Source organism: Bos indicus, chromosome 23, assembly GCF_029378745.1.
Source record: "Bos indicus isolate NIAB-ARS_2022 breed Sahiwal x Tharparkar chromosome 23, NIAB-ARS_B.indTharparkar_mat_pri_1.0, whole genome shotgun sequence".
Lineage (NCBI taxonomy): Eukaryota > Metazoa > Chordata > Mammalia > Artiodactyla > Bovidae > Bos > Bos indicus.
In genome coordinates this window covers 6,424,865-6,450,658 of record NC_091782.1, presented here as the reverse complement: position 1 = coordinate 6,450,658, position 25,794 = coordinate 6,424,865, and the positions used below count along the sequence as shown (strand labels likewise).

Genomic DNA, 25,794 nt, shown 5'->3' with positions numbered 1-25,794 from the left:
TCCCCAGACAAGGTAGCTGAGTTACAGTCCAACAAGCTTCAGAGTGTGACCCTAGGGCCCACCTGATGAGAAGGGCTAGTGAGAACACTTAGCAGTTGCTTAGCCTAGCAAGACTGGAGCTGAGAAGCAGGCAGGCAACGCAGATATTCCACAGAGCAGAGCTATTATTGGGTAGGGAGGTTTCTCTTACAATATCCAGGCAGGGAATTAATCCATAGCCTCATCCTTGCCACTTTTATTCAACATAGTACTGGAAGTCCTTGCCAAAGTAATCAGGTAAGGAAAAGAAAAGACATCAGAATTGGAAGGTAAGAAATAAAACCATCTCTATTTGCCAGTGATATGATTTTACATATTGAAAATGCTAAAGACTCCACTAAAAATCTGCTAAATGTAATTGTGTGTGCTCAGTCACTTCAGTCATGTCTGACACTATGCAACCTTATAGACTTTAGCCTGCCAGGCTCCTCTGTCCATGGGATTCTCCAGGCAAGAATACTGGAGTGGTTTGCCATACCCTTCTCCAGGAGATCTTCCCAATCCAGGGATCAAACTCACATCTCTTATGTCTCCTGCATTGGCAGATGTGTTCTCTATCACTAGCACCACGTGGGAAGCCCAGTTAAATGTAATTAATAAATTTATTAAAGTTGAAGGATACAAAATTAATGTGCAGAAAATCAGAAACATTTCTGTACACTAAAAACAAATTATCTGAAAAGTAAATAAAGAACATCATCCATTTTACAATAACATTCACCAAAAAATAATTAGGAATAAACTTAACAAGGAGGTGAAAGATCTTTACTCTGAAAACTACAAGACATTGATTCAAGAAATCTAAAGATTTCTTAGACACATAAATGGAAAGGTTTCCCACGTTCATAGATTGAAGAATTAATATTGTTAAAATAACAATACTACCAAAAGCTATCTATAAATTCAATGCAATTCCTATCAAGTTTCCCATGACATTTTTTATAGAAGTGGAAAAAAGTCCTAAAATTTACATGGAAACAAAAAAGGAAAAGCAATCCTTTGAAAGAAGAACAAAACAGAGGGTATCATATTTCCTGATTTTAAGTTATAGTATGAATGCCTAGTAAACAGTATGGTACTGACAAAAAAAAGACTAATAGATCAATAGAACAGAATCGAGATTCAGGAATTTGCAGTGTGGCTCAGGAAACTGAAACAAGGGCTCTGGATCAACCTAGAGGGTTGGGTTAGGGGAGGGAGATAGGAGGGGGTTTCAAAAGGGAGGGGATATATGTATACCTATGGCTGATTCATGTTGAGGTTTGACAGAAAACAGCAAAATTCTGTAAAGCATTTATCCTTCAATAAAAAATAAATTAATTTTCAAAAAAGTCCCCAAATAAACCAACTATATAAGTTCAACCAATATTTAACAAACAACCCAAGAAGACTCAGTGGTGAAAGGGCAATCTTTTGAATAAATGGCACTGGGACAATGGATATTCACAGGTAATCGAATTAAAGAAGGTCCCTGTCTTACATCACTCACAAAAACTAACTTGAAATGGATTAAAGATTTAAATATAAGATCTGAAAATATGAAATTTCCAGAAGAAAACATAGGAAAAAATGCTTCTTGACATTGACTTTTTTGAATATGACACCTAAATCCAAATAACAAAATTAAACACACACCCCAGTGTACACAGCAACAATGCTTACATTAGCTAAGACATGGAAGCCACCCAAGTGTCCATCTACAGGAGCATAGATAAAGAAGATGTGGTACATATATACAATGGAATGTTACTCAGCCATAAAAAGAGTGAAACAATGCCATTTGCAATACCATAGATGTACGTAGAGATTACCATACTAAGTGAAGCAAATCAGAAAGAAAAATATTACATTATAACACTTACATGTGGAATCTAAAAAATGATGCAAATGAACTTATTTACAAAACAGAAACAGACTCATGGACATAGAAAAAACAAAGTAATGGTTACCAAAGGGGAAAGGACAGGGGAGGGATAAATGGGAGTTGAAGATTAGCACACACACATTAGTATACATAAAATAGATAAACAACAAGCACTTACTGTATAGAAAGGAAACTATTTGAAAAAGAATACACACACACACACACACACATATATATATATATAGGTGTGAATACATATACATATATATGTATAACTGAAAAACTCATAGAACTCAATAGCAAAAATTCCAAATACGCCCATTTTAAAAATGGGCAAAAGATCTGAATAGACATTTATCCAAAGATGATATGTGAATAGTAAACGGGGACAGTGACTGCAGCCATGAAATTAAAAAGATGCTTCCTCCTTGTAAGAAATATAATGACAAGCCTGCTGCTGCTGCTAAGTCGCTTCAGTCGTGTCCGACTCTGTGTGACCCCATAGACGGCAGCCCACCAGGCTCCCCCATCCCTGGGATTCTCCAGGCAAGAACACTGGAGTGGGTTGCCATTTGCTTCTCCAATGCATGAAAGTGAAAAGTGAAAGTGAAGTTGCTCAGTCGTGTCCGACTCTTAGTGACCCCATGGACTGCAGCCCACCAGGGTCCTCCATCCATAGGATTTTCCAGACAAGAGTACTGGAGTGGGGTGCCATTGCCTTCTCCGATGACAAGCCTAGACAGCATATTAAAAAGCAGAGACATTACTTTGTCTACAGAGGTTTGTCTAGTCAAAGCCATGGTTTTTCCAGTAGTCACGTATGGATGTGAGAGTTGGACCATAAAGAAGACTGAGTGCCGAAGAAATGATGCTTTCAAACTGCGGTGTTGGAGAAGACTCTTCAGAGCCCCTTGGACATAAAGGATATCAAACCAATCAATCCTAAAGAAAATCTACCCTGAATATTCATTAGAAGGACTGATGCTGAAGCTGAAGCTCCAATACTTTGGCCACCTGATGTGAAGAGCCGACTCACTGAGAAAGACTGAAGGCAGGAGAAGAAGGGGATGACAGAGGATGAGCTGTTTGGATGGTATCACCAACTCAACGGACATGAGTTTGAGCAAGCTCTGGGCAGTGGCAAAGAACAGGGCAACCTGCTGCACTGCAGTCCATGAGGTCTAAGAGTCAGACACAAATGAATGACCGAGAAACTAAATGAAAACATGTTCAAAATCAATGGTCATTAGGGAAATAAAAATCACTTTGAGTTATCACCTTAAACATTTTAGAGTGATAATCAGCAAAAAAGAAGAGACAGCAAATGCTGGTGAGGATGTGGAGAAAAAGGAACCCTTGTGCACCACTGGTAGATTTATAAACTGGTACAGATACTACACAAAAAAGTATGGGGAATCCTCAAAAAGTTTAAAATAGGGCTACTGCGTGATCAGGGGGTTCTACATCTGAAAACGTCCAAAAGAAATAAAAATGTAAGTTGAAAAGATATTTGCACCTCCAAGATCACTGCAGTATTATTATCAATAGTCAAAGCATGGAAACTAAGTGTCCACTGATGGATGAAAAAGTTTAAAAGTTGAGCTATATATATATATATATATATAAATATAAATATACACAATGAAATATTATATAGTTATATATTTTACATGATACACTTCTGGATTATATACTATGCAATATAGAGATATTATATAATATTCAATATAGAAATACATTTATACTTATATAAATATATTATATATACTACATAATATATAAATATTGGAGCTAGTGGTTAAGAACCTGCCTACTAATTCAGGAGACAAAGAGACATGGGACATGGGTTCAATTCCTGGGTCAGGAAGATCCCCTGGAGGAGTGCATGGCAACCCACTCCAGTATCCTCGCCTGGAGAATTACATAGACAGAGGACACTGGCAGGCTATAGTCCACAAGGCCGCAAAGAGTCAGACAAGACTGAAGCAACTTAGCATGCAATATATAAACATTATATAAATTATATTATATGTATTCAATATATATAACATAGCATATATGCATACTATACATGTATATATTATTAATATATTATTTGTATATTATATATGTTAAATATACTGGATATAATATATAAAATATAAAAATATAATAAAATTAAGTAAAATATTAAATTAATTAATTTATGAACTATATATAAGAATTATAATTTAGTACATATTCTGTCAGAGAAGGCAATGGCACCCCACTCCAGTACACTTGCCTGGAAAATCCCATGGGGTGGCAAAGAGTCAGACACGACTGAGTGACTTCACTTTCTCCAAGTATTTATTTAAATAATTTAAAGTATTTATTTATACATAAAATGACCTAATTATTTTATATATTAAGATGTGATATAATATAAAATGTACAGTATAGTGTGTGTATATATATAATATACATATAATATTAGATATATTTATATTGGAATAAAAATTCACTCACAAATAAAACTATGAAACCCTGCCATTTGCAAAACATAGGCAGACCTTGATGGCATTACGCCAACTAAAGTGAGTCACATAGAGGCGTGTATGTTCTCACGGTGGAATCTAAAAACCAAAGAAACCAAAACAAACAAAAACCCCACCAAACAGAGAAAAACAGGTCAGAGTCAGTGTGGGGAGAAAAAAACTTGGAGGAAGGTAGTAAAAATGTAGCACCTTCCAGGCGTAAGGTAAATAATTACTAGGGCTGAAATGTAGATATGACTATAGTTACCACTGCTGTACGATATATCTGAAAGGTGCTAGAGTAAATCCTAAAAATTCTCATAACAAGCAATTTTTTTTCCTTTTTTGCTTTTACTTTTTATATGCGATGATGGATGCTAACCAAGTGCATTGCTATAATCATCTCACAACATATTTAAGTAAAACTATTACGCCGGATACCTTAAACTTACGCAGCAATGTATGTCAATGATATCTCAATAAAGGTGGAAAAAACAATTACTACAAAAATAGTTTTATTTAATTTGAAGTCTTTCAAAAGAAATATATAATCATATCCTAATTATTACAGTTCTTATAATTCTTGCTGATTTTTAAGTCAGGATAATTTACCAATGTAACCTAGGTGAAAATAGCAAATGTAAATTATGTAACAATAATCTGACTCATTTCCTAAGCAATTTGCCATGGTTCCCACATTTTTTGATATATGAAAAAATAATAAATAGGATGGTATTTTATCCTGCATTTTTGTCTCTCATTCCTTTTTTGTTTTGTTTTGCTTTTCTCATTCCTAATAGCAGACAGACTATCACACAGAAGGTATTTGTAGGGAGAGAGCAAATTGGCCAAGGTGGTGTGTTCAGGCTCTCCTCTCATTTCATAAATAATGACTGTGTAACAGCTGGGATCATTTATAATCTAGCACTGCACATGCACATCAGGAGGTACTGGCTTGGTCACGGGCTGTGTGCAGCACGCATGCATGTGAGCTCCACCTAGAAAGTGGTGGCGTATTACTGCTGTGTCACGGCTGTGTCCGTGCGGTCAGCCACGCGAGAAGAGAATACCGCACGTCTGCTGCTGGGGTTGCTGCGGCAGCCACGAAAGAATATTGCTATGGCTGCTGTGCCGGCCAGCAGAGAATAAACCTGTCTGCATTCCTATGGCTCCGCTCATCTTCCAGCCTCTGAGCTGGCACCTCGTCTACCCCACGTTCAACGAACAGTGTGCACAGTGAGATACAGCGAGACAACTGGCGTCACGAACAGGATGACATGATTTATTAACATGATTAATAAGCGTGATTTATTAACAGCAGTTAATATGTTTTTGGTTAAATAAGCATTCTAAAATAATTCATAAAATAATTATAAACGGTCATTTTTGATGACATAATTTCTGTTTTATAGTCTGTGCTACATTGAAGAGATTTATAAATATGTGGGAAAGAAAACAACTTTGTAGCTTCCAGTCTGGGATTCCACATGTTCGACTTGGCCCTCTTCCCCTGTTGTCTTTTGGTCTTCAATCTAACGTTTATAGATACTATTAATGCTAATATTCTAAAATGATTATTTTAAAAATGAACCAGTGTGAGCTAATAGTGTATACCACTCCCAGAACTAGAATGTGTTATTCAAGCTTATAACTAGAATATATGGCAGTATATGAGAAAAATTTTCAAACAATAAAGGTAAAGAATTCTTGAATTTTGGTTATTATATGTATCAGTGGTTCTAATTGTCTGTGTGTGTGTGTGTGTGTATGTGTGTGTGCACACTTGTTTTGTTGTTAGTGCTGAGCCTATAACTATTAATTGATTACATTACAATAAACCAAAAGACAGGCATGAGAATAATACTACTTTATGTTCAATACCAAATTGACGAATTTCAAACCAATATTTTTGAGAAAAAAATCGGTGTCAAGTTACATTAATGGGCAAGAGTGTATATACAAGTTTCCTTGTAAGTAGAAATTTTCATGAGAGAAAGATTAAGAAAAAAGAAACATTAAAGATATTTTTTAAAAAGCTTATTGTGTTTTTCTATGAACAACAGAGCAAAACAGCAAGATTTCCAAATTAAAGACAGTTGTTTGAAGAAAGATGTGACAAATACTTGGTTGAAAATAAGATATTAAAAACAAGATTAAAACAACTGGATGAGACATTTACGGAATGAATTAGAGAGATGCTCAAAAAGGTTCTGAAATTTTCATTTCTTACATCACAGCAAGAGTCACACCTGGCCCTAATCCCCACCAACAGTAATAAATTTTTACATTTGCTTACCTGACCAGCTTGGATTAACTGTCTTGGGAGAGACAGAGACTTTTAGGCCATCTACTCTTTCTTGGTGAGTTTCAGGCTTATAATCTAAATGCAACCCACTACATAAAGATTAAATGCGTTCATGTTTAGCATATTAGAACCAAATTCACGCATGCTATTTTTAAATATCGATTACCCGAATTCCAGTTTAAAATGCCTAGCTCAGAAGGAGTTTTTTCTAACTGCCCCCTTCAATATCTGGATATAGAATAGGAATATTATATACATATATATATATACACACATACACATAGGTATATTCCATACCATCTCACCTGATGACCTATAGTCAAAATCAGAGAGATATCTATATTAATAAAAAGATGTTGGAGAGAAACAAAACAAAATCATTCATGTTTCCTTATTTTTCATCACTGATTCAAGCAATCCAGCCACTGGCAAAAAAACAAAAAAAATAATAATAATAGAAAGGAACTTTATTCATCTTTTCTTACTGACGTTATAGCTCAAAGCCCTGATTACACATGCTCAAAAGTTGAACTGTACTAAACTTTTGCTGGACTCCTTGTTCTCTTTTATTTGCTTATTTTGTTCTTAAAAGTACTTTTTAATTGAGGTATAGTTGATGTATAAAGTTAGTTGACCGCTTTTATTTCTTTTTTCCACTTCTTTTTATAAAATATTTTTAACTGGATTCTAATTACTTTATTATTTATTCATTTTTTTTATGATAACCTACACCTCATTCCACCTGAAAATATTTTTCAACATAATACTATACTGGAGAAATACAATTGTGTAGCAAAAAGCAAACAAATAAAAGACAAAAGAAATCCCCCCCGCCAAAAAAAAAAAACTATTTCCTACTCAAAATGCTTCTGGAGGTACTGAGTTAAACTAAAACATTTTTCTCCATAGCAGGATGGCTCAGAGATTTTATATCTGAATCGAGTATCTAAAATGGTGTCTAATAAAATGAATATTTGTTGAATAAATTAATGATGTATTTCGTAAAACCTCTGTAGGGGCATCCAGTTTGCAACTTTTTATTTTCTTTCTTGCTCACTGATTTCTACTTAGCTCTTTAATAGATGTTGAATAAATGAACAATACCTAAAGCATGTATTTACAAATGTATACATTTGTAAGGCAGTGCTTTGTCCTCTGGCTCTTTGAGTAATAAAGGTTATTATTATGGTTATTAATTATCGGCAGTAGGAATAGTTTTAATTGCAATGACTGTAATAATATGAAGTATTCACCACATGCACTGTTATCAAGACCAGTGTTCTAGAAACTCTGCACCTCATCTCAGTTTTGCAAAATCTGAGGATATATAAATCATTGCACACATTCTATAGGTATAGAACTGAGAAGGGAATTTGGAATCTAAAAAATTTTCTTTGAGAACCTCAAGAATCAATTACATGAGGACATATTTGCTGTTTGGTAGCATTTAAATGCAGTTTAGTGAGAGTCAATATGAAGAAAAGAATGCTTTATTGTAAAAATTAGGTAAATGATTTGGTTTTTCTAAAAGAGAATAATCAACATATGGAAAACATCATGAAGAAAGGCACATTAGCTAAATGTATATTAAGTTTAAGAGAAAAAAAGGCAAATTGTATTTCTTTAGGGCAAAGCTAAATATTGCCTGTTCTACTATCTTTGCTACCAATTAATATGGTTCTGTTATTTGTGGTATTAGAACTCATTTGTTTTTACTCTGTTTTACCCAGTTATGAAGACTCAAATCATCTGAGTGGGGAAAAACAGAGACTGTGCAATTGTTTAGTCTTAAGTAGATTAAATAATTTGTTCACTGGTGTTTTACTTAGGTACTTGGGAATATGCAGAAGGGTGAGACTCACTTTTTACATAAAAGTTAAGACAAGTATATTGGGCTATGTATGTTTCTTCCATTAGTGAAATGCAGTACGTTTTGTCACCTCATTTTCTTGCTCTTTTGGGTTTGGGTGGTTATAAATATCCCGCACTCAAATCTATAGTCTCAATTATTTCTCTATATTAAAGAATATCTGATAATTATGAATTCTTGACTCCTCTACAAGCATGTACAGTCCTGTAAGTCTGTTTAAATAATAAAAAATACAATAAAACCTGGGAAGCCAAGAAAGATCCCTCTATTACATGATTAGTATGTGCTTTCCAGACCAAGGGGGGATGTTCCATTTATAACTCTCATTTGTTTCCGACCATCGTGGCCAAGTTTCCACTCACTGCACGTCTCCATGCCATCATCTTAACTTCCAGTTTGGAGCACTGTAAACTGTTTCTCAACCCTTAAATTAAAGCAAATGATATCCACTCCACATGTACCACCAATTTGACTAGAAGCCACTTCAAAGATTTCCATTTTAAAGAATGAAGTATGGCCAGTGCTTCCTGAAGCCAAAGTTTGCCTGCTTCATAATGAAGTGGAACTTTCTCTGATTTCCCTTCTATTTAAACACTGGCAGCTTTTTCTCCTAAGGCATATTTTTTCTCCTCCACTCAAGGTAACCCTAGTTATTGTTGTTGCTGCTGCTTTTACTGGGGAGGAGACAGGATACAGGAAACGGGGAGGGGTCCAGGCTGACTCTGTCTTACTCAGTGCTGCTGGGGGACCAGGACACGTGGGTTTGCAAAGACAGTCCACGTCTAGATGAACACAGACCTCCCAAAATACTGACAGTGTCTCAGCTACACGCAGATTCAAAGAGAAAGGAGCGTATATAGTTCACGCTGTCACTGGCTTACCAAACTGCATGCCACTGTTGGAGAGTGGACAGCAGCAGAGAGAAACTCTCCAGCTCGAGGGCTGAGCTCCCCCAGCAGGGCTCTGCTTTCTGACCATTTCCTCAAAAGTTCATTTGAACCGGCCACTCGGGCTGCACAGTGCTTCTTACAGAAGCCGCTCTGACCCTCTCCTCTGTCTGCTTACACACTGACTCCACGTCAAGTTCCGGGCTGAGGCCCCCGCCAGGCTCCAAGCGCACTTTCCTCGCCCCTCGCCTCCCACATATACTTGGAGCTTGGGCACACAGTAAGGGGACAAAACACACAATGCCCAGTGCTTGAGGACATGCCCCCTACTAACATGTACAAGAGCAGAGCAGAATATCCACCCTTCCCCTGACACATGCACACATATCCATTCACACACAGACACACGCACACACATACACACACAAACACATACATACATAGACACCTACACACACAGACATAGACACACGCATATACACACACAAAGACACACACAGACGTACATACACACAGGTTCCAAACAGTTCAGCTTAAATTTAAGATATGTTCCTTCTGACAAGATTTATATTCTTCCTGACACCTATAGGTATTACTAATCCACAGCCACTCATCTGCTCGGGTCTTTCACATTCTGCAGGCAATGTGAATTTGAATCCTAAATCCACATCAGAGCCAACAAGCTAGGAAGTGTAAAGGGAGCTTGTGTATTTCTCCCTTACTCAGAGCCAAGGCCTTGAGAATGACTATGCTTGCCGCCTTCTCCCTCTGTGAGCTGGGAGTTTTGCTGGTTCATCCTTTTTGACTGAGAATGTGGTATTTGGTGGGGGTCAGGTTCTGACCTTTGCTCCCCATCTTGCTTGGGCCAAGTGTTCTTTCTACACCCGCACCCCTTATGGCTGTTATAGGATGGATGGGCAAATGCTCCAGAAATGGAGCTCTCATCTCTTTGTAAATGGAGACTTTGCAGCTCAACTAACTCAGCAAATATTATAGAGCTCAGCTTCCCCCTGAATAACATTATTAGAGCTCCTGGGACATCATCTTCCTCTCCAAGGCCTTTTGCCCGAGTGGTGTTTCATCTGCTTGAACATTCTTTCCACACACTGATGCCCCCACCCCCCACACTCCCCTGATTGAGGTTACTTTCTTTTCATTCTTTTTTTTTTTTTCTATTCTGCCAAAACCCCCAGCATGTAAGATCTCAGTTCGCAGACCAGAGATTGAGCCTGTACCCTTTGCAGTGGGACTATGGAGTCTTAGCCAGTGAACCACCAGGTAAGTCCCTCTTCTCATTCTTTGTATCTGATTTTAAACTCCTCAGATAGGCCTTCCTAACTGTCACAGTCACAATCGGCCAACAGCAATAGTTCACACAGGAGCATTTTTCAAGAGGCATAAACTTTAAATATTAGGTGTTTGGGTTTCCAGAATTTTCAATGTAGCCCTGGATTCCCTCAAACTAAGGTATCACTCATTATGCAATAAATATGGTACATGAACAAAATATAACTCAAAAAGGATATATCCATATACGAAATGAGAGAGACACACAGAAAAACATGCACACGCACACACACACATACACAGACCTCTCCAGGAACTTGCTGGTGAGGAACACTTAATAAGTTACAGTTGCAGCTGAACACAGAATCCTGAAGCAGTGCCTAGTTTTCTATTGTTTTAGAAACTGGAAAAGAGAAAGAAAATTGTCAAAATTCCCACGCCCCGAAGTCCATGGGATATCATTTTTTCTTCTAATTCAATACAGTGTTCCTTGCCTGCTTCCAGAGGATAAATAAGGATTTGTGCACATATGTTACAAAGTCCAAATAAGCCCTTGTGGGGCTTGATCTTCACAGGGTTTTTTTAACTTCTGCCAAACAACTGCGCACTGCAGGACAGTGACATTAAGCTTCAGGCATTGATTTCCAGCCTCACCAAAAAGCTTTCAGACACTCTTATCTTTAGTTGTCAAAATCTTAGGTTCAAAGAACGTCCAGTGAATCTATTTTTAGTCAAGTTTAAGAAATAACACTGATTCAATGATAAATATTTTAAAGTGCAATTTATGTGTTCTTTTCAATTAATACATTAAAAAGAACTGAGGTGCCATTAGAATTTAATAAGCAATTCTGGATCCTCCAACTTTCTAAATCTCTTGATTTTGATCAGAATATACTTGATAAAAACCAGGGGTTCTTTCAAAAGGATGCTTGCCAACAACAGGAAAACATCTTAAACGAAATAGTCTATATTTCAGCACCATATTTCCTCACCACAGAGCACCAAATTATCCAAAAGAGCATATGTTACATGATTACAACAGTATGTGCTACTGTCTCTGTGCTTTGAACCCCCCAAAACGCCATCATTTTTCAGGAAGGCCGAGAGCAAGTGAGAGCTGAAAGAAACAGACATAGCCCTGAGAATATTAATGCTTTTTAAAAGAACAAATTCAGGGATCTTACCAAATCAAATGAACTGTAATGAGACACCATTGCCCAAAACAGCATGTGCAAATTGACAAATATTTCCTGAGTGTGTGCTGTGTGTGGACTACTGTTTAAATGTTATATTCTTAGCAATTTATAAATATTATCTCACTAAAGTTCTTAATACATTTGTATGCCAAATAAGTATACACACCTTTACACACACACACAGAATACCTGAAGGGCCGTGAGGATATTTGCTAAGGCTTGTCCGTAGGTGTCATGACAATGAACAGCAAGAGCCCTGGGTGGAATTTCTTTCATGACACTTTCCAACATCTTCTTCATGCTTCCTGGAGTTCCCACTCCAATTGTATCTCCCAGGGATATCTCGTAACAGCCCATGCCATACAGTCTTTTAGATACCTACCAGGAAAAGCAAGCAAGTAAAACAATGGAAATCCATGGACTCAACTCCCATTGTTCCTTAGGAAACATAATCTAGAGATAAACATCACAACTAAAATCACACGCGTATTCATAGAAAACATATATTTTAGTTTTCTAGTCTTTTTCGTTGCTCGTGAATCCCAAACATTAGATAAAACTTTGAATGACATTTCTGTTGTTGCTCAGTCACTAAGTTGTGTCTGACTCTTTGCAACCCCAGGAACTGCGCACACCAGGCTTCCTGTCCTTCACTGACTGTCTCCCAGAGTTTGCTCAAACTCATGTCCATTGATACTTGTTTCTAACATTCAAGTTTGCCTTAGAACCATATCTATCTGTGTAACTATGTTCAGTGATAAAATTATAAGTTACAATTTCAATAATGGGAGACTTATTTTCTCAGCCTTTTAATCTAACAAAAGTATCAGAAATTTAACATTCAAGTTTGCCTTAGAACCATATCTATCTGTGTAACTGTATGTTCAATGATAAAATTATAAGTTACAATTTCAATAATGGGAGACTTATTTTCTCAGCCTTTTAATCTAACAAAAGTATCAGAAATTTACTTTGAAACTATTAATAGTATTCCTCAAGCTATTAAACTAGCAGTCAAGAGATATCAATCAAGTAACTTTGTAATTGATACAGACACTTAATATTTTTGTCTTAAAATTTCTAGCTCATAAACAGATGATATTGAGCCTAGTAAATTTCAAGTTCCCTTCAAGTCAAATGATAATATTACTTTCAAAGAGAAATATGAATTTGCTTTAAGGCAGCATGGTATGCTGACAAAGACACAGCTTGTGCAACCCCACAGGCCTAGATTTAAACCTCATCTATGCTCCTCATGTGATGCTGGGCAGCAGATGAAGTTTTTGAAGCCCCAGTCTCTGTTCTGTAAAATATAAACAATAAAACATCTTTATACAGCACATTTTCTAAGCCTTACTACTTAACTTTTTGAAATAATAATAATAAGGTGAAGTTAGTGTTGAAATGTTTGGTTGTAAAAATGAAATGAGAATATACAAAAATCACTTTGTGCAAAATCAGACACCTGGTCACCCCCAAACTCATGCCTGAGGTTAGTCTTCAGTGCCTGCTTTACTCCAGATGCTGCCCTGCATGGTGGGATACGACAGGGGTGCAGATGTCCAGGCTCATGGTATTATGGAGTCTGGAGCCAAGTGAGGACAGACCCTAATCAATTCCACTCGGGAATGTGTAAACACAGCTAAAATAATAATTTCAGAACAAAGAAACAAGATTCTAAGAGCTTGGAGCAAAGGAAATTGACCTAGATCTGTCAAACAGGAAGGGCCTCAGTGCAGCTTGAGATAAAGTCAGCATCAACTTGTTGGAGAGGTAGCAAAGGAAGGATGTGAGAAGAATATTCAGGTGGAATTTGAGGCAAGTAAAATATCAAATATGAAGGGCATTCCAAGTAGGAAGGAATGTCAAGGGAATTCCCTGTTGGTCCAGTGACTGGGTTCTGTGCTTCCACTGTAGGGGATGTAGGTTAAGTCCTTGGTCAGGGAACCAAGATCCCACATGCCAGGAGGCAAGGCGGGGGAAAAAAAAAAAAAAAAAAGGTCAAATGCAAAGGACAGTTGCAACAAGAAAGTAAAAACTGAGGGGCAACAGGGCTCCATAACGCTGGGGAGGAAGGCCCAGGGCAGAGCATTCAAAGAGCACACAGCCTTGCAAACCAACCGGGTTTAGGATTTGGATTATGATGGGATTCTATCATAAGACCAGTAGAAAACCTTGACTGAATGTGGAGTGGTGGTGATATACTTGGATTGATGTTTCAGAAAGGCAGTGTCAATCAACATCCAAAACAGGCTGAAGGCACTCAGAAGGGCTACCTAGTCCAGGTAGGAGACTATTACTGGATGGAAACTTGGATTAAAAAAACGTAAATGCTGATCCTCCTCTTTCTTCTCCTTTATTTAAGTATATCCATCCAACTGTTAAATATCCAGGTCTTTGGAATCATATAGAAAGCATGTAGGTGACTGAATTTTTCTCTTTGATTCCATCAGGATGCTTTTTTGCCTCACGTAGACACAGTCATCAATTATACAAAAAGCCTATTAAATGGTGGAATTTCGTAATGGCCATGTAAAGAAAAGTGAAGCTGCCACCCAAGTGATTGAAGGAAAATTCTAAGCGTGGAGTCAGGGGAATCCCAGGGTTACAAGGGTTACAAGAATAGCAGGCAGGAAGGAATGTCAACCAGCCCCAAATTATGCTGAGAAGTCAAGAGAAGGATTGAATAGGATCTCACATTTCTTTAAAAAAAAAAAAATATGGAGTACAGTTGCTCTACAATATTGTGTTAGTCTCTGCTGTACAGCAAAATGAATCAGCTCTATTTATACATATATCCCCTCTTTGGGGGATTTCCTTCCAATTTAGTTCACCCCAGAACACTGAGAAGAGTTTCCTGTGCTATATATGTTGAACCAGAAAAATGACACAGATGAACCTATTTGCAAAGCAGAAATACAGACACAGACATAGGGAACAAACCCATGGACACCAAGGGGAATCTCACAGTTCTTGATCCCAGTGCTAAGTCAACGATCGTACAAAGAGGGATTCCAGCAGCATGAAGGGTCTAGACATCACTGGGGACATGATGAAGAGTTGATGCCACACAGATAGGTGGGCACCACTGATGCAGACAGCCCTTTGGAGTGTAGCTGTGGTGGGATGGAGAGGATTGTCAATAACTAGCCAGCCAAGGATGCTGACTAAAGGAAGGAAGTTTTCAGATGGAGTATGCTTGCGCATGCTCAAGTGTCAACAGGAAGGGCTCTGCAGTTGCACATTCAGGGAAGTGAGTGAAGGGGAGGATTCAGCAGAGGGGACACAGTTTGCCAGAGTCATTTTGGACAGTGAGACCAGGAGCTGGCCCCACCCTGGGGTGGAACAGAAGACCCAGGCTAGGTCTCTGGGCATGAATTCCTGACACTTCCGATCTGCCTGTTCCATGATTCTCTCTGGCAGCACCCCAGGCATTGTGGAGCAGGAATGAAGAGCCTGAGGCTGTGGGAGGTCTGTCCAGAGGCGGCAGGAGGCAGAAGGCAGAAGAGCAAGGGGTAGGGGTATAGGCAGAGTCGGACTGGGGTTTTGTGGAGTCTGAAGTCATATTATTTTGGAAACGGTTTTTTAAGAAAAGAATAAAACTGTGAATACAAACTAATAACAGACCCTTGGGAGGGTATGATGCCAGCAAAGGACTGCAAAATTTAAGTTGTATGCAGATGCAAAATATTATATATATAGGATGAATAAACAACTAGGTCGTACTGTATAGCACAGGGAAGTATATTCAGTATCTTATGATAAACCATAATGGAAAAGACTATGAAAAGGAATATTTATGTATATGTTTAACTGAATAAGTTTGCTGTATAGCAATAATTATCACAACATGGTAAATAAACTGTACATCAATAATTTTTTTAATTAAGCTTCATTATTTTATAGTATATCTGCCTCTGCCTCTGGAATAATGGCAGTTTGAATCTCAGCAGAAAGAGCTATGGGCTATAAAAAGAATAAAAGCATGGAAGCAGCGTGGATTCATACACATGTTAAAATAGGCAGGAGACAGCAGAGGGGCGCCTGGACAACCAGGCAAATTTTAAGGATGTGCACAAAAACGGCCCTGACATTCCAAAAGAAAGCAGACCGGCCACTCACTGTTCTATTCACATAAAACCAAAACAGATGTTTTTATTCCTGCCATCTTTGAACACCCAAATCATAAGACTCAGATGCTAACTCTGGACAGTGATAGCCACTATCTAGGTCTTTAGCATTAAAATACAACTATTAACTCAGTGATCAAATATGCCTCCAGGTCCACAGTTCTCTTTGGCCTTGTGGTGCAGATGTAATAAACAGCAGGGAAAAGAGCCCACTTTTAAAAATAGACATCATTTTACCATGAACCAGAAAAGCAGACATATATCTTACTTCTGTCACTTTCTGAAGTGTGATGTTTCCTTCATATGGACAGCCCAGGGCACAGGATACGTACCTAAGTTTAAAATACAGAGCCATATAAATATGTGTCTGGTGGATAAGCTACTTCCTAATTTCCATTGTATAAAAATGAAAAAAATAGCCAAAGGTTCATCAGAAAAATTTATTTTACTCTCTTCCTTCATTATTATCTTATACTCAGACCAAACAAAAACAATTGGAAACATTTTCAATTTACTCATTTTTTAATTAAATTTTTTTCAAATTACAATTTGATATATGTTATTTGATGGCAGATGGGAATAAGTATTTATCTATTAGGGTTGCTTACACTATAGTAATAATACAAAAGCAGAAAATACCAGAGAGATATATTTTTATTTTTGTTTTTTTTTAAAAAAAATTTTTTGGTTGTTCCATGTGGCATGTGGAATCTTAGTTCACTGACCAGGGATTGAACCTGCACCCTTTGCAGTGGAAGCATGGAGTCTTAACCACTGGACCACCAAGGGAGTCCTGTGATGTACTGTTTTATTTAAGTAAGTACATACACTCAACTGTTAAATATCCAGGTCTTTGGAATCATGTAGGCACCAAGTAGATGACTAACTGAACTTTTCTCTTCATTTCTGTCTGGATGTTTTGACCTCACCAAGATACAGTCATTAATCACCCCACAACTCTTAGAACTGACCACAGACTCAAAGTTCACCTTGCCTACCTCTCATGGGCCTACCTAAATCATCCCCAAGACAATCAAAGACTGTCTAATCTGTGTTTAAACGGCTCCAAAAAAGATACTCCATAAGCTTCTTCAACCATTTAATATAAAAAGTCAAGCCTTTCCTGCAAGAATGATACATTTCCATCTGAAAGTATGAAACTTTAGGAAAAGTCTCTTTTTAGCTATTTTCAGCTCAACACCAATCCTGTTTTATTAAAGATTTCTCACAGACTTTACAACACTATGAATATAATGCATCATATGCCTGGTCATCAGGAATTAAGCAGTTCACACAAGGGAGAGTGGTGGTGGGGAAGACTGGAGACCCAGTTCTTTGGGGCCAAATATGAAAGGCTTTAGATAGCAAGGTCTTGAATGCTTGCCATGGAGTTGAAACTTTAAGATCACTCAAAATTATTTTGAAACACTTATATGACAAGATCCAATTTGTTTTCCAAAATGCAACTCATCATGAACTCTGGAAGTGGGTGCCACAAAAGGGTGGAGGCAAAAACATGACCAAAGATGATCCCACGTCTCCTTGATATGTGTATATATATATATATGTGTGTGTGTGTGTGTGTGTGTGTAACTGGATCACTTTGCTGTACAGCAGAAATTAACACAACATTTTAAGTCAACTATACTTGAAATTTTTTTTTAAAAAGATGTCAATTGGAAGATATGCTATAAACTTCACAACAGGTTTTGTAGTGAAAACATGAAACAGAGATTCAATAATTCAGTATACATCCATTGATCCTAAAGATGCAACTGAATTTCAAAAGTATCAATGTGTGAATAAAATTTGGGTTTTTAGAATTAAAATAACTAAGCAGTTCCATAGCCAGGCAATCAATTACGAGGACAGAGGAGGAGAAAAGAGGATACATTTTAGTAAACTTTGGAAGCTCTGCTGGACAGGAAATCCATCTCTCCGATCTTTCAATCACTACAATTTAAACTTAATGCTTGAGTGATTTTTACAAATTTAACGAAGATATGTGGAAAAGACAATGTTCTGATGTGAACACAGCCCTGGAGAAGATGGCAAGGGAGGTAAAAGGACACATATTTTCAATTCAGCTACAATGATGATAATGTGTTGAAAATAGAAGTACATTTATTCTGAACCCAAAATATCTAAATATGATTAAAAAGGAAATCCAGGCTCTCTAACTACACCCCCGTAAAGGCAGAAACCATCCTTGTTTTGCCATCCTACTAAAGGCGAAAACCAAAGCAAGCAAGAAACAACAAATGTAAGACAATATAAAATACACACACACCTCACCTACCTTCTCAACTCCAGTGGCGAAGCCTGGCCAAGCCCCCCTTTCATGCCATGCCCCTAACTCTCTCGGGGTACATTTTCACTCACTCAAGCTTCTCCACCAGCCTTGCCCTGGGCCTGTGCTTGACCTGGTCCTCACCCTCCATTGCATGTTATCTTCACACATTCTTCTCCACCTTTTTAATAACCTATTCACACATGGGGCAACGTTCTGCAAAGTGAATGCAATGGCTCTCAACTATGTTCATTAACTGTACTTTAACTCCCTAAAGTAGAAGTTGGCAAGGGAAGGTCCAGAGGCCAAATCTTGCTCATCACTCTCGTGCAAACAAAAATCTTATTGGAACAAAGCTATACCCATCTGCTCACCTACATTCCATGGCTATTTTGCATTATAATAACAGAATAGTAGCTGCATCAATGGCACCCCACTCCAATACTCTTGCCTGGAAAATCCCATGGACAGAGGTGCCTGGTGGGCTGCAGTCCATGGTGTCGCTACAAGTCGGACATGACTGAGCAACTTCACTTCACTTTTCACTTTCATGAATTGGAGGAGGAAATGGCAACCCACTCCAGAGTTCTTGCCTGAAGAATCCCAGGGATGGGGGAGCCTGGTGGGCTGCTGTCTATGGGGTCGCACAGAGTGGGACACGACTGAAGCGACTTAGCAGCAGCAGCAGCTGCATCAAAGATCATCTGACTCACAAAACCTAAAACATTACTGCTGCTGCTACTGCTGCTAAGTCACTTCAGTCATGTCCGACTCTGTGCGACCCCATAGACGGCAACCCACCAGCCTCCCCTGTCCCTGAGACTCTCCAGGCAAGAACATTGGAGTGGGTTGCCATTTCCTTCTCCAATGCATGAAAGTAAAAAGTAAAAGTGAAGACGCTCAGTTGTATCCAACTCTTCGGGACCCCGTGGACTGCAGCCCACCAGGCTCCTCTGTCCATGGGATTTTCCAGGCAAGAGTACTGGAGTGGGTTGCCATTACTACCTGGCTCTTAGTAGAATAAGCTTGCCAACCCCTGGTAAAAAGTGAGGCATTTTCATGAATGTGAAGAGGCCTCTGTCATGGAAAGAGGCTGCCATACCTGCTTTGGTGGCAGATGTTAGTTTCTAGACTTCTGCTCTTCCCAGGCAGTCTACTACAGTGCTTCTCAGGCTTGGCTATACAGAATCATCTTAGAGAGCTTAAAAGCAAAAGACACTAATGGGTAGGACAAGCCAAACAACTTAAATCAGAAGCTCAGGGGATAGAATCGAACTATCAATATATTAAAATTAAAAATTACTGCACTGCCAAAATTGAAAACCACTCAAGGAGACCTTCAAGACGGCAGAGGAATAGGATGGGGAGACCACCTTCTCCCTCACAAATGTATCAAGAAATCTCCTCAGCATGTGGAACAATTCCTGAAGAACATCTTCTGAATGCTGGCAGAGGACCCCAGACTTCCACAAAGGCAAACCAATCTGCTCAGAAATGAGGTAGAGAAAAAGATAAAGACGAGAAGGGAGACAGAGGATTAGGGGTTGGGGGCCTGCACCCTTGGGAGGGAGGTATGAAGGAGGAAAAGTTTCTGCATACCAGGAAATCCCCTCACACGCAGGGGCAGTGGGGAGCTTTGGAAACTCAGAGGGGAGCACAGAGAGAAAGGTGCTCCAAAGGCAAAATGGAGAATTCACCACAGAGATGGTACCAAACAGGACTTCTCTGCTGAGAAGCAGCTCACAGGCTCGCTTTCACCCACAGCGAGGGGGAGCTGGGGGCAGAGGCTCAGATCTGGAGGGCCAGTCCTCAGGAGAGGACCGGGGTTGACTGTGAAGATACTCTGAGGGGACTAACATGACACCACAGAGGCACATCAGGGAAAATTCTGGAACCTTCAGAGAAGCAAGAGGTCATCCGCATGGGAAGGCTGTGACACCACGTTCTAATGCTGCACTCTCACAGGACAAAGGACCCCACCCTGGTGAATGCCGAAGCAGGGAAAGTGGCTGGAGTCTATAGCCCCAGACGCAGAGAAGATGGCTCGTGAGCCAGAGGCAGAAGGCAGCCGGCTGCTACAGTCTCAACCCCAAAGACCACAAGCTGTGAGTGGCTGTGGGTCTCTACCCACGTCTTCCTGGGAGCCTGAGTGGCTCAGCTATAACCAGGTTGTCACAAACCAGGGACCAACTCCCCTGGGGAAGTTCACAACCCGCCTCGGACTGTGGCAACCTCCACTGGCCAACACCACGGAAGTGCTCCCCACACACCCCAGCGGCGTTTGTGGTAACCCTTGGTCTTCTCAGCACAACTGAGCCCTAATAGCAGCTCCGTTCACCTCCTTGCATCTGAGTGGAGAACGGACACTGGAGAGAGACTCACAAACAGCATCAAAGTGGAACACCAGGTGCTGCATGAGCAAATCAAAGAAGGGGAAAGCATCCTGGACAGGGCATGTCCAGCAGTTTACACTCCTGCAATTAGTCTGGGTCTGTGCACTTTAGGAGCAACTGTAGAATTTGAGAGCAAGTGCAAGCTGGAACAAGGGAAGATCTGAGTCCAAGGTGACTCTGAACTGCCCCCAACAGGTCTAGAGGCCTTCTTAGATATGCTAGAGGACGTTCTGAGTGGCAGCTCAACTGGAGTAGGTAGAAGGGGGAAACACTTGGACATTCCTCTCGCTTCCACTCTCTGTATATCCCTCACCTCTTTTCTCCTTTTATTTTTCTCATATTGTCTTTTTTTTTTTTTTTTTTACTTTACAATATTGTGTTGGTTCTGCCACACAGCAACATGAATCCTCCATGGGCGTACGTGTGTTCCCCATCCTGAACCCCCCTCCCACCTCCCTCCCCATACCATCCTTCCAGGTCATCCCAGTGCACCAGCCCTGAGCATCCTGTATTGAACCTGGACTGGCAATTTGTTTCATATATGATATTATACACATTTCAGTGCCATTCCCCCAAATCATCCCACCCTTGCCCTCTGCCACAGAGTCCAAAAGACTGTTCTATACATCTGTGTCTCTTTTACTGTCTCGTATATAGGGTTATCATTACCATCTTTCTAAATTCCATATATATGCGTTAGTATACTGTATTGGTGTTTTTCTTTCTGGCTTACTTCACTCGGTATAATAGGCTCCAGTTCATCTACCTCATTAGAACTGATTCAAATGTATTCTTTTTAATGGATGAGTAATACTCCATTGTGTATATGTACCACAGCTTTCTTATCCATTCATCTGCTGATGGGCATCTAGGTTGCTTCCATGTCCTGGCTATTATAAACAGTGCTGTGATGAACACTGGGGTACACATGTCTCTTTCCATTCTGGTTTCCTCGGTGTGTATGCCCAGCAGTGGGATTGCTGGGGCGTATGGCAGTTCTATTTCCAGTTTTTTAAGGAATCTCCACACTGTTCTTCATAGTGACTGTATTAGTTTGCATTCCCACCAACAGTGTAAGAGAGTTCCCTTTTCTCCACATCCTCTCCAGCATTTATTACTTGTAGACATTTGGATCGCAGCCATTTTGACTGGCGTGAAATGGTACCTCATTGTGGTTTTGATTTGCATTTCTCTGATAATGAGTGATGTTGAGCATCTTTTCATGTGTTTGTTAGCCATCTGTATGTCTTCTTTGGAGAAATGTCTGTTTAGTTCTTTTGTTTATTTTTCTAGAATTGAGCTGCAGGAGTTGCTTGTATATTTTTGAGATTAGTTGTTTGTCAGTTGCTTCATTTGCTATTATTTTCTCCCATTCTGAAGGCTGCCTTTTCACCTTGCTTATAGTTTCCATTGTTGTGAAGAAGCTTTTAATTTTAATTATGTCCCATTTGTTTATTTTTCCTTTTATTTCCAATATTCTGGGAGGTGGGTCATAGAGGATCCTGCTGTGATTTATGTCGGAGAGTGTTTTGCCTATGTTCTCCTCTAAGAGTTTTATAGTTTCTGGTCTTATGTTTAGATCTTTAATCCATTTTGAGTTTATTTTTGTGTATGGTGTTAGAAAGTGTTCTAGTTTCATTCTTTTACAAGTGGTTGACCAGTTTTCCCAGCACCACTTAATATGGTTCTTTATTACTCCTTTTATATTTTTATAACATACTTTTTCTTTTAAAAAAATTAGTTTTAAATCAATTGCATGCATTTTTATTTTTGTTGTGATGTTTTGATTTTGTATTTTTGAGAGTAATATTTTCCATGTTTTTGATGCTTGATTTTTGATTTATTGTTTTTAATTCTGTAGCTTTGAGAGTCTAATATATAGTATCCATTTTCACTTAGGGGTTTACTTATTGGCTTGATTCCTCTCTTCACCTTAGAACCCTCTGTTTATCCTTCTTTCCTCTTTTTCTCCTTACCCCCTCTTCTTTTTCCAATATAAGTATGTGAAACTCTTTGGATGTTTTTGCCTATTAAAAGTTTTTTTGCCATTAATCCAGGGTGCTTGTCTTCTGCGCTGTGTGACCTGTGAAGCCTTGATGTTGCTGTTAGTGGATGGGCCAGAACCCCAGAAGCAGGGGACTTGACTCTAGGACTTTGGACCACCAGAGAACTCCCAACCCCATGGAACATTAATAGGTGTGAGCCCTCCCAAAGGCTTCCACATCAACACTAAGGCCAAGCCCTATTCAAAAGCCAGTGAGCTCCGGGATGGATGTGCCATGCCAATTCTTCAGCTAAACAGGAGCACAACTCTGCACATTAGCAGACAGGCTGCCCAAAGCCATAGCAAACCCACAGACACTCCCAAACACACTACTGGACACACCACTGCCCTCCAGAGAGACAAGATCCAGCTCCACCCATGGGAACACAAGCACAAGTCCCCGCATCCAGAAAACCTTCACAATGCACTGATCCAACCTCACCAGTTGGGGTACAGTCTCCACAATTAAGAGGAGTTATGACCTTCCAGCCTGCAGAAAGGAGACCCCAAACATGGTAAATTAAGAAAAATGAAAAGACAGGGAAAAACGCAGCAGATGAAGGAACATAGTAAAAACCCACAAGACCAAACAAATGAAGAGGAAATAGGCAGTCTTCCTGAAAAAGATCCAGAGTAATAATAGTAAAGATGATCCAAAATCTTGAAAATCAAATGGGGGCACAGATAAAGAGACTAAAGGCACAAATCGAGATGATTCAAGTAAAGTTTAACAAGGACCTGGAAAAATTAAAGAATAAACAATCAACAATGAACAATGCAATAACTGAGACTGAAAATACACTGAAGGGAGCCAACCACAGAGTACCGGAAGCAGAATAACAGATAAGTGAGCTGGAAGATAGAACGCTGGAAATAACTGAAGCAGAACAAAATAAAGAAAAAAATAATAAAAAGTAATGAGGACAGTCTCAGAGACCTCTGGGACAACATTAAGTGCCACAACATTCAAATCATAGGGGTCCCAGAAGAAGAAGATAAAAGGAAAGGGCATGGAAAATATTTGAGGACATTATAGTCGAAAACTTCCCTGACAAGGGAAAGGAAACAGCCACTCAAATCCAAGAAGCTTCGATAAAACAGAAATCAAAAGAAAATAGGAGTAGCAATACTCATTTCAGATAAAACAGACTTTAAAATAAAGACCATTACAAGAGACAAACAAGGCTGCTATATAATGATCAAGGGATCAAACCAAGAAGAGGTAACAATTATAAATATATATGCACCCAACACAGGGGCACCTGAAAACATAAGGCAAATGCTAAGAGCTATTAAAGGAGAAGTAGACAATAACACAGTAAGAGTGGGGGACTTTAATACCCCATTCATACCAGTGGACAGATCATACAGACAGAAAATTAATAGGGAAACACAAGCTTTAAACATTACATTCGACCTAATTGATATCTACAGGACATTTCATCCAAAAACAATAGATTTCACTTTTTACTCAAGTGTACATGGAACATTCTCCAGAAAAGATCACATCTTGGACTGTGATAAATTTAAGAAAACTGAAATCATTTCAAGCATCTTTTCCGACTGCAACAGTATAATATTAGATATCAACTACAGAAAAAAAAAAAAAAAACTATAAAAAACACAAACACATGGAAATGCGTTTCTGAATTCACATGTTAAAGAATTATCTTCTGAATAATGAACAGATCATTAAAGAAATCAGAAAGGAAATCAAAATAAACCGAGCATCAAATGACAAACACAACAACTTAAAACCTACAGGATGCAGTAAAAGTCATGCTAAGAGGGAAGTTTATAGCAATACACGTCTACATGAAGAAACAAGAGGCATCAAATAGATAACCTAAACTTACACCTAAAGCAACTAGAGAAAGAAGGACAAAACCCCCTAACGTTAGTGGAAGAAAAGGAATCATAAAGATCTGAGATGAAATCAATGAAAAAGAAATGAAAGAGACATGAGCAAAGACCAATAAAACTAAAAGTTTGTTCTTTAGGAGATAAACAGAACTGACAAACTGTTAGCCAGAATCATCAAGAGAAAAAAAGGAGAAGACTCAAATCAATAAAATCAGAAATGAAAATGGAGAAATTACAACAGAATTCACAGAAATAAAAAGGATCATAAGAGACTACTATGAGAACTATGTGTGGATAAAATAGATAACCTGGAAGAAATGGACAAATTCTTAGAGAAGTATACCTATCCAATCTAAACTGGGAAGAAAGAGAAAGTATGGACAGACCAATCACAAACACTAAAATCAAAATTTTAATAAAAAATCTTCCAAAAAACATAAATTAACAGCCAAATGACTCCACAGACAAATCCACAGATGAATTCTACCAAAAAAGAAGAGCTGATGTCTATCCTGATCAAACTCTTCCAGAAAACTGCAGAGGAAGGAAAACACCCAAACTCATTTTATGAGGCCACTATCACCCTGATGCCAAAACCAGACAAAGATGCCACAAAGAAGAACATTATAGGCCAGTACCACTGCCGCTGCTGCTGCTGCTGCTAAGTCGCTTCAGTCGTGGCTGACTCTGTGCAACCCCATAGACTGCAGCCCACCAGGCTGCCCCGTCCCTGGGATCCTCCAGGCAAGAACACTGGAGTGGGTTGCCATTTCCTTCTCCAGTGCATGAAAGTGAAAAGTGAAAGTGGAGTCACTCAGTCGTGTCTGACTCTTAGCGACCCCATGGACTGCAGCCTACCAGGCTCCTCCGTCCATGGGATTTCCAGGCAAGAGTACTGGAGTGGGGTGCCATTGCCTTCTCTGATATCACTGATGAACATATGCAAAAATTCACAATAAAATTCTAGGAAACAGAATCTGAAAACACATTAAAAAGATCATATATCATGATCAAGTGAGATTTATTCCTCAGATGCAAGGATTACTCAACATATATGCAAATCAATCAATGTGATACACTGTATTAACAAATTGAAAGATAAAAACCATATGATCATTTCAATAAATTCAG

The 25,794-nt window shown here is 38.9% G+C and overlaps 1 protein-coding gene across 2 annotated transcripts in view; it reads right to left on the bottom strand.

The window, feature by feature from the left end:
* The window catches only part of HMGCLL1 (3-hydroxy-3-methylglutaryl-CoA lyase like 1), a 199,324-nt gene that overhangs the window by 56,070 nt on the left and 117,460 nt on the right, over window positions 1-25,794 (bottom strand). For both annotated transcript variants that reach the window (XM_070777768.1, XM_070777767.1), the window contains 2 exons: window positions 16,342-16,405; window positions 12,133-12,321 (listed from right to left, as the gene is read on the bottom strand). In XM_070777768.1, the coding sequence (XP_070633869.1) occupies window positions 12,133-12,321; window positions 16,342-16,405 (253 nt within the window). The remainder of the gene's footprint in view (window positions 1-12,132; window positions 12,322-16,341; window positions 16,406-25,794) is intronic.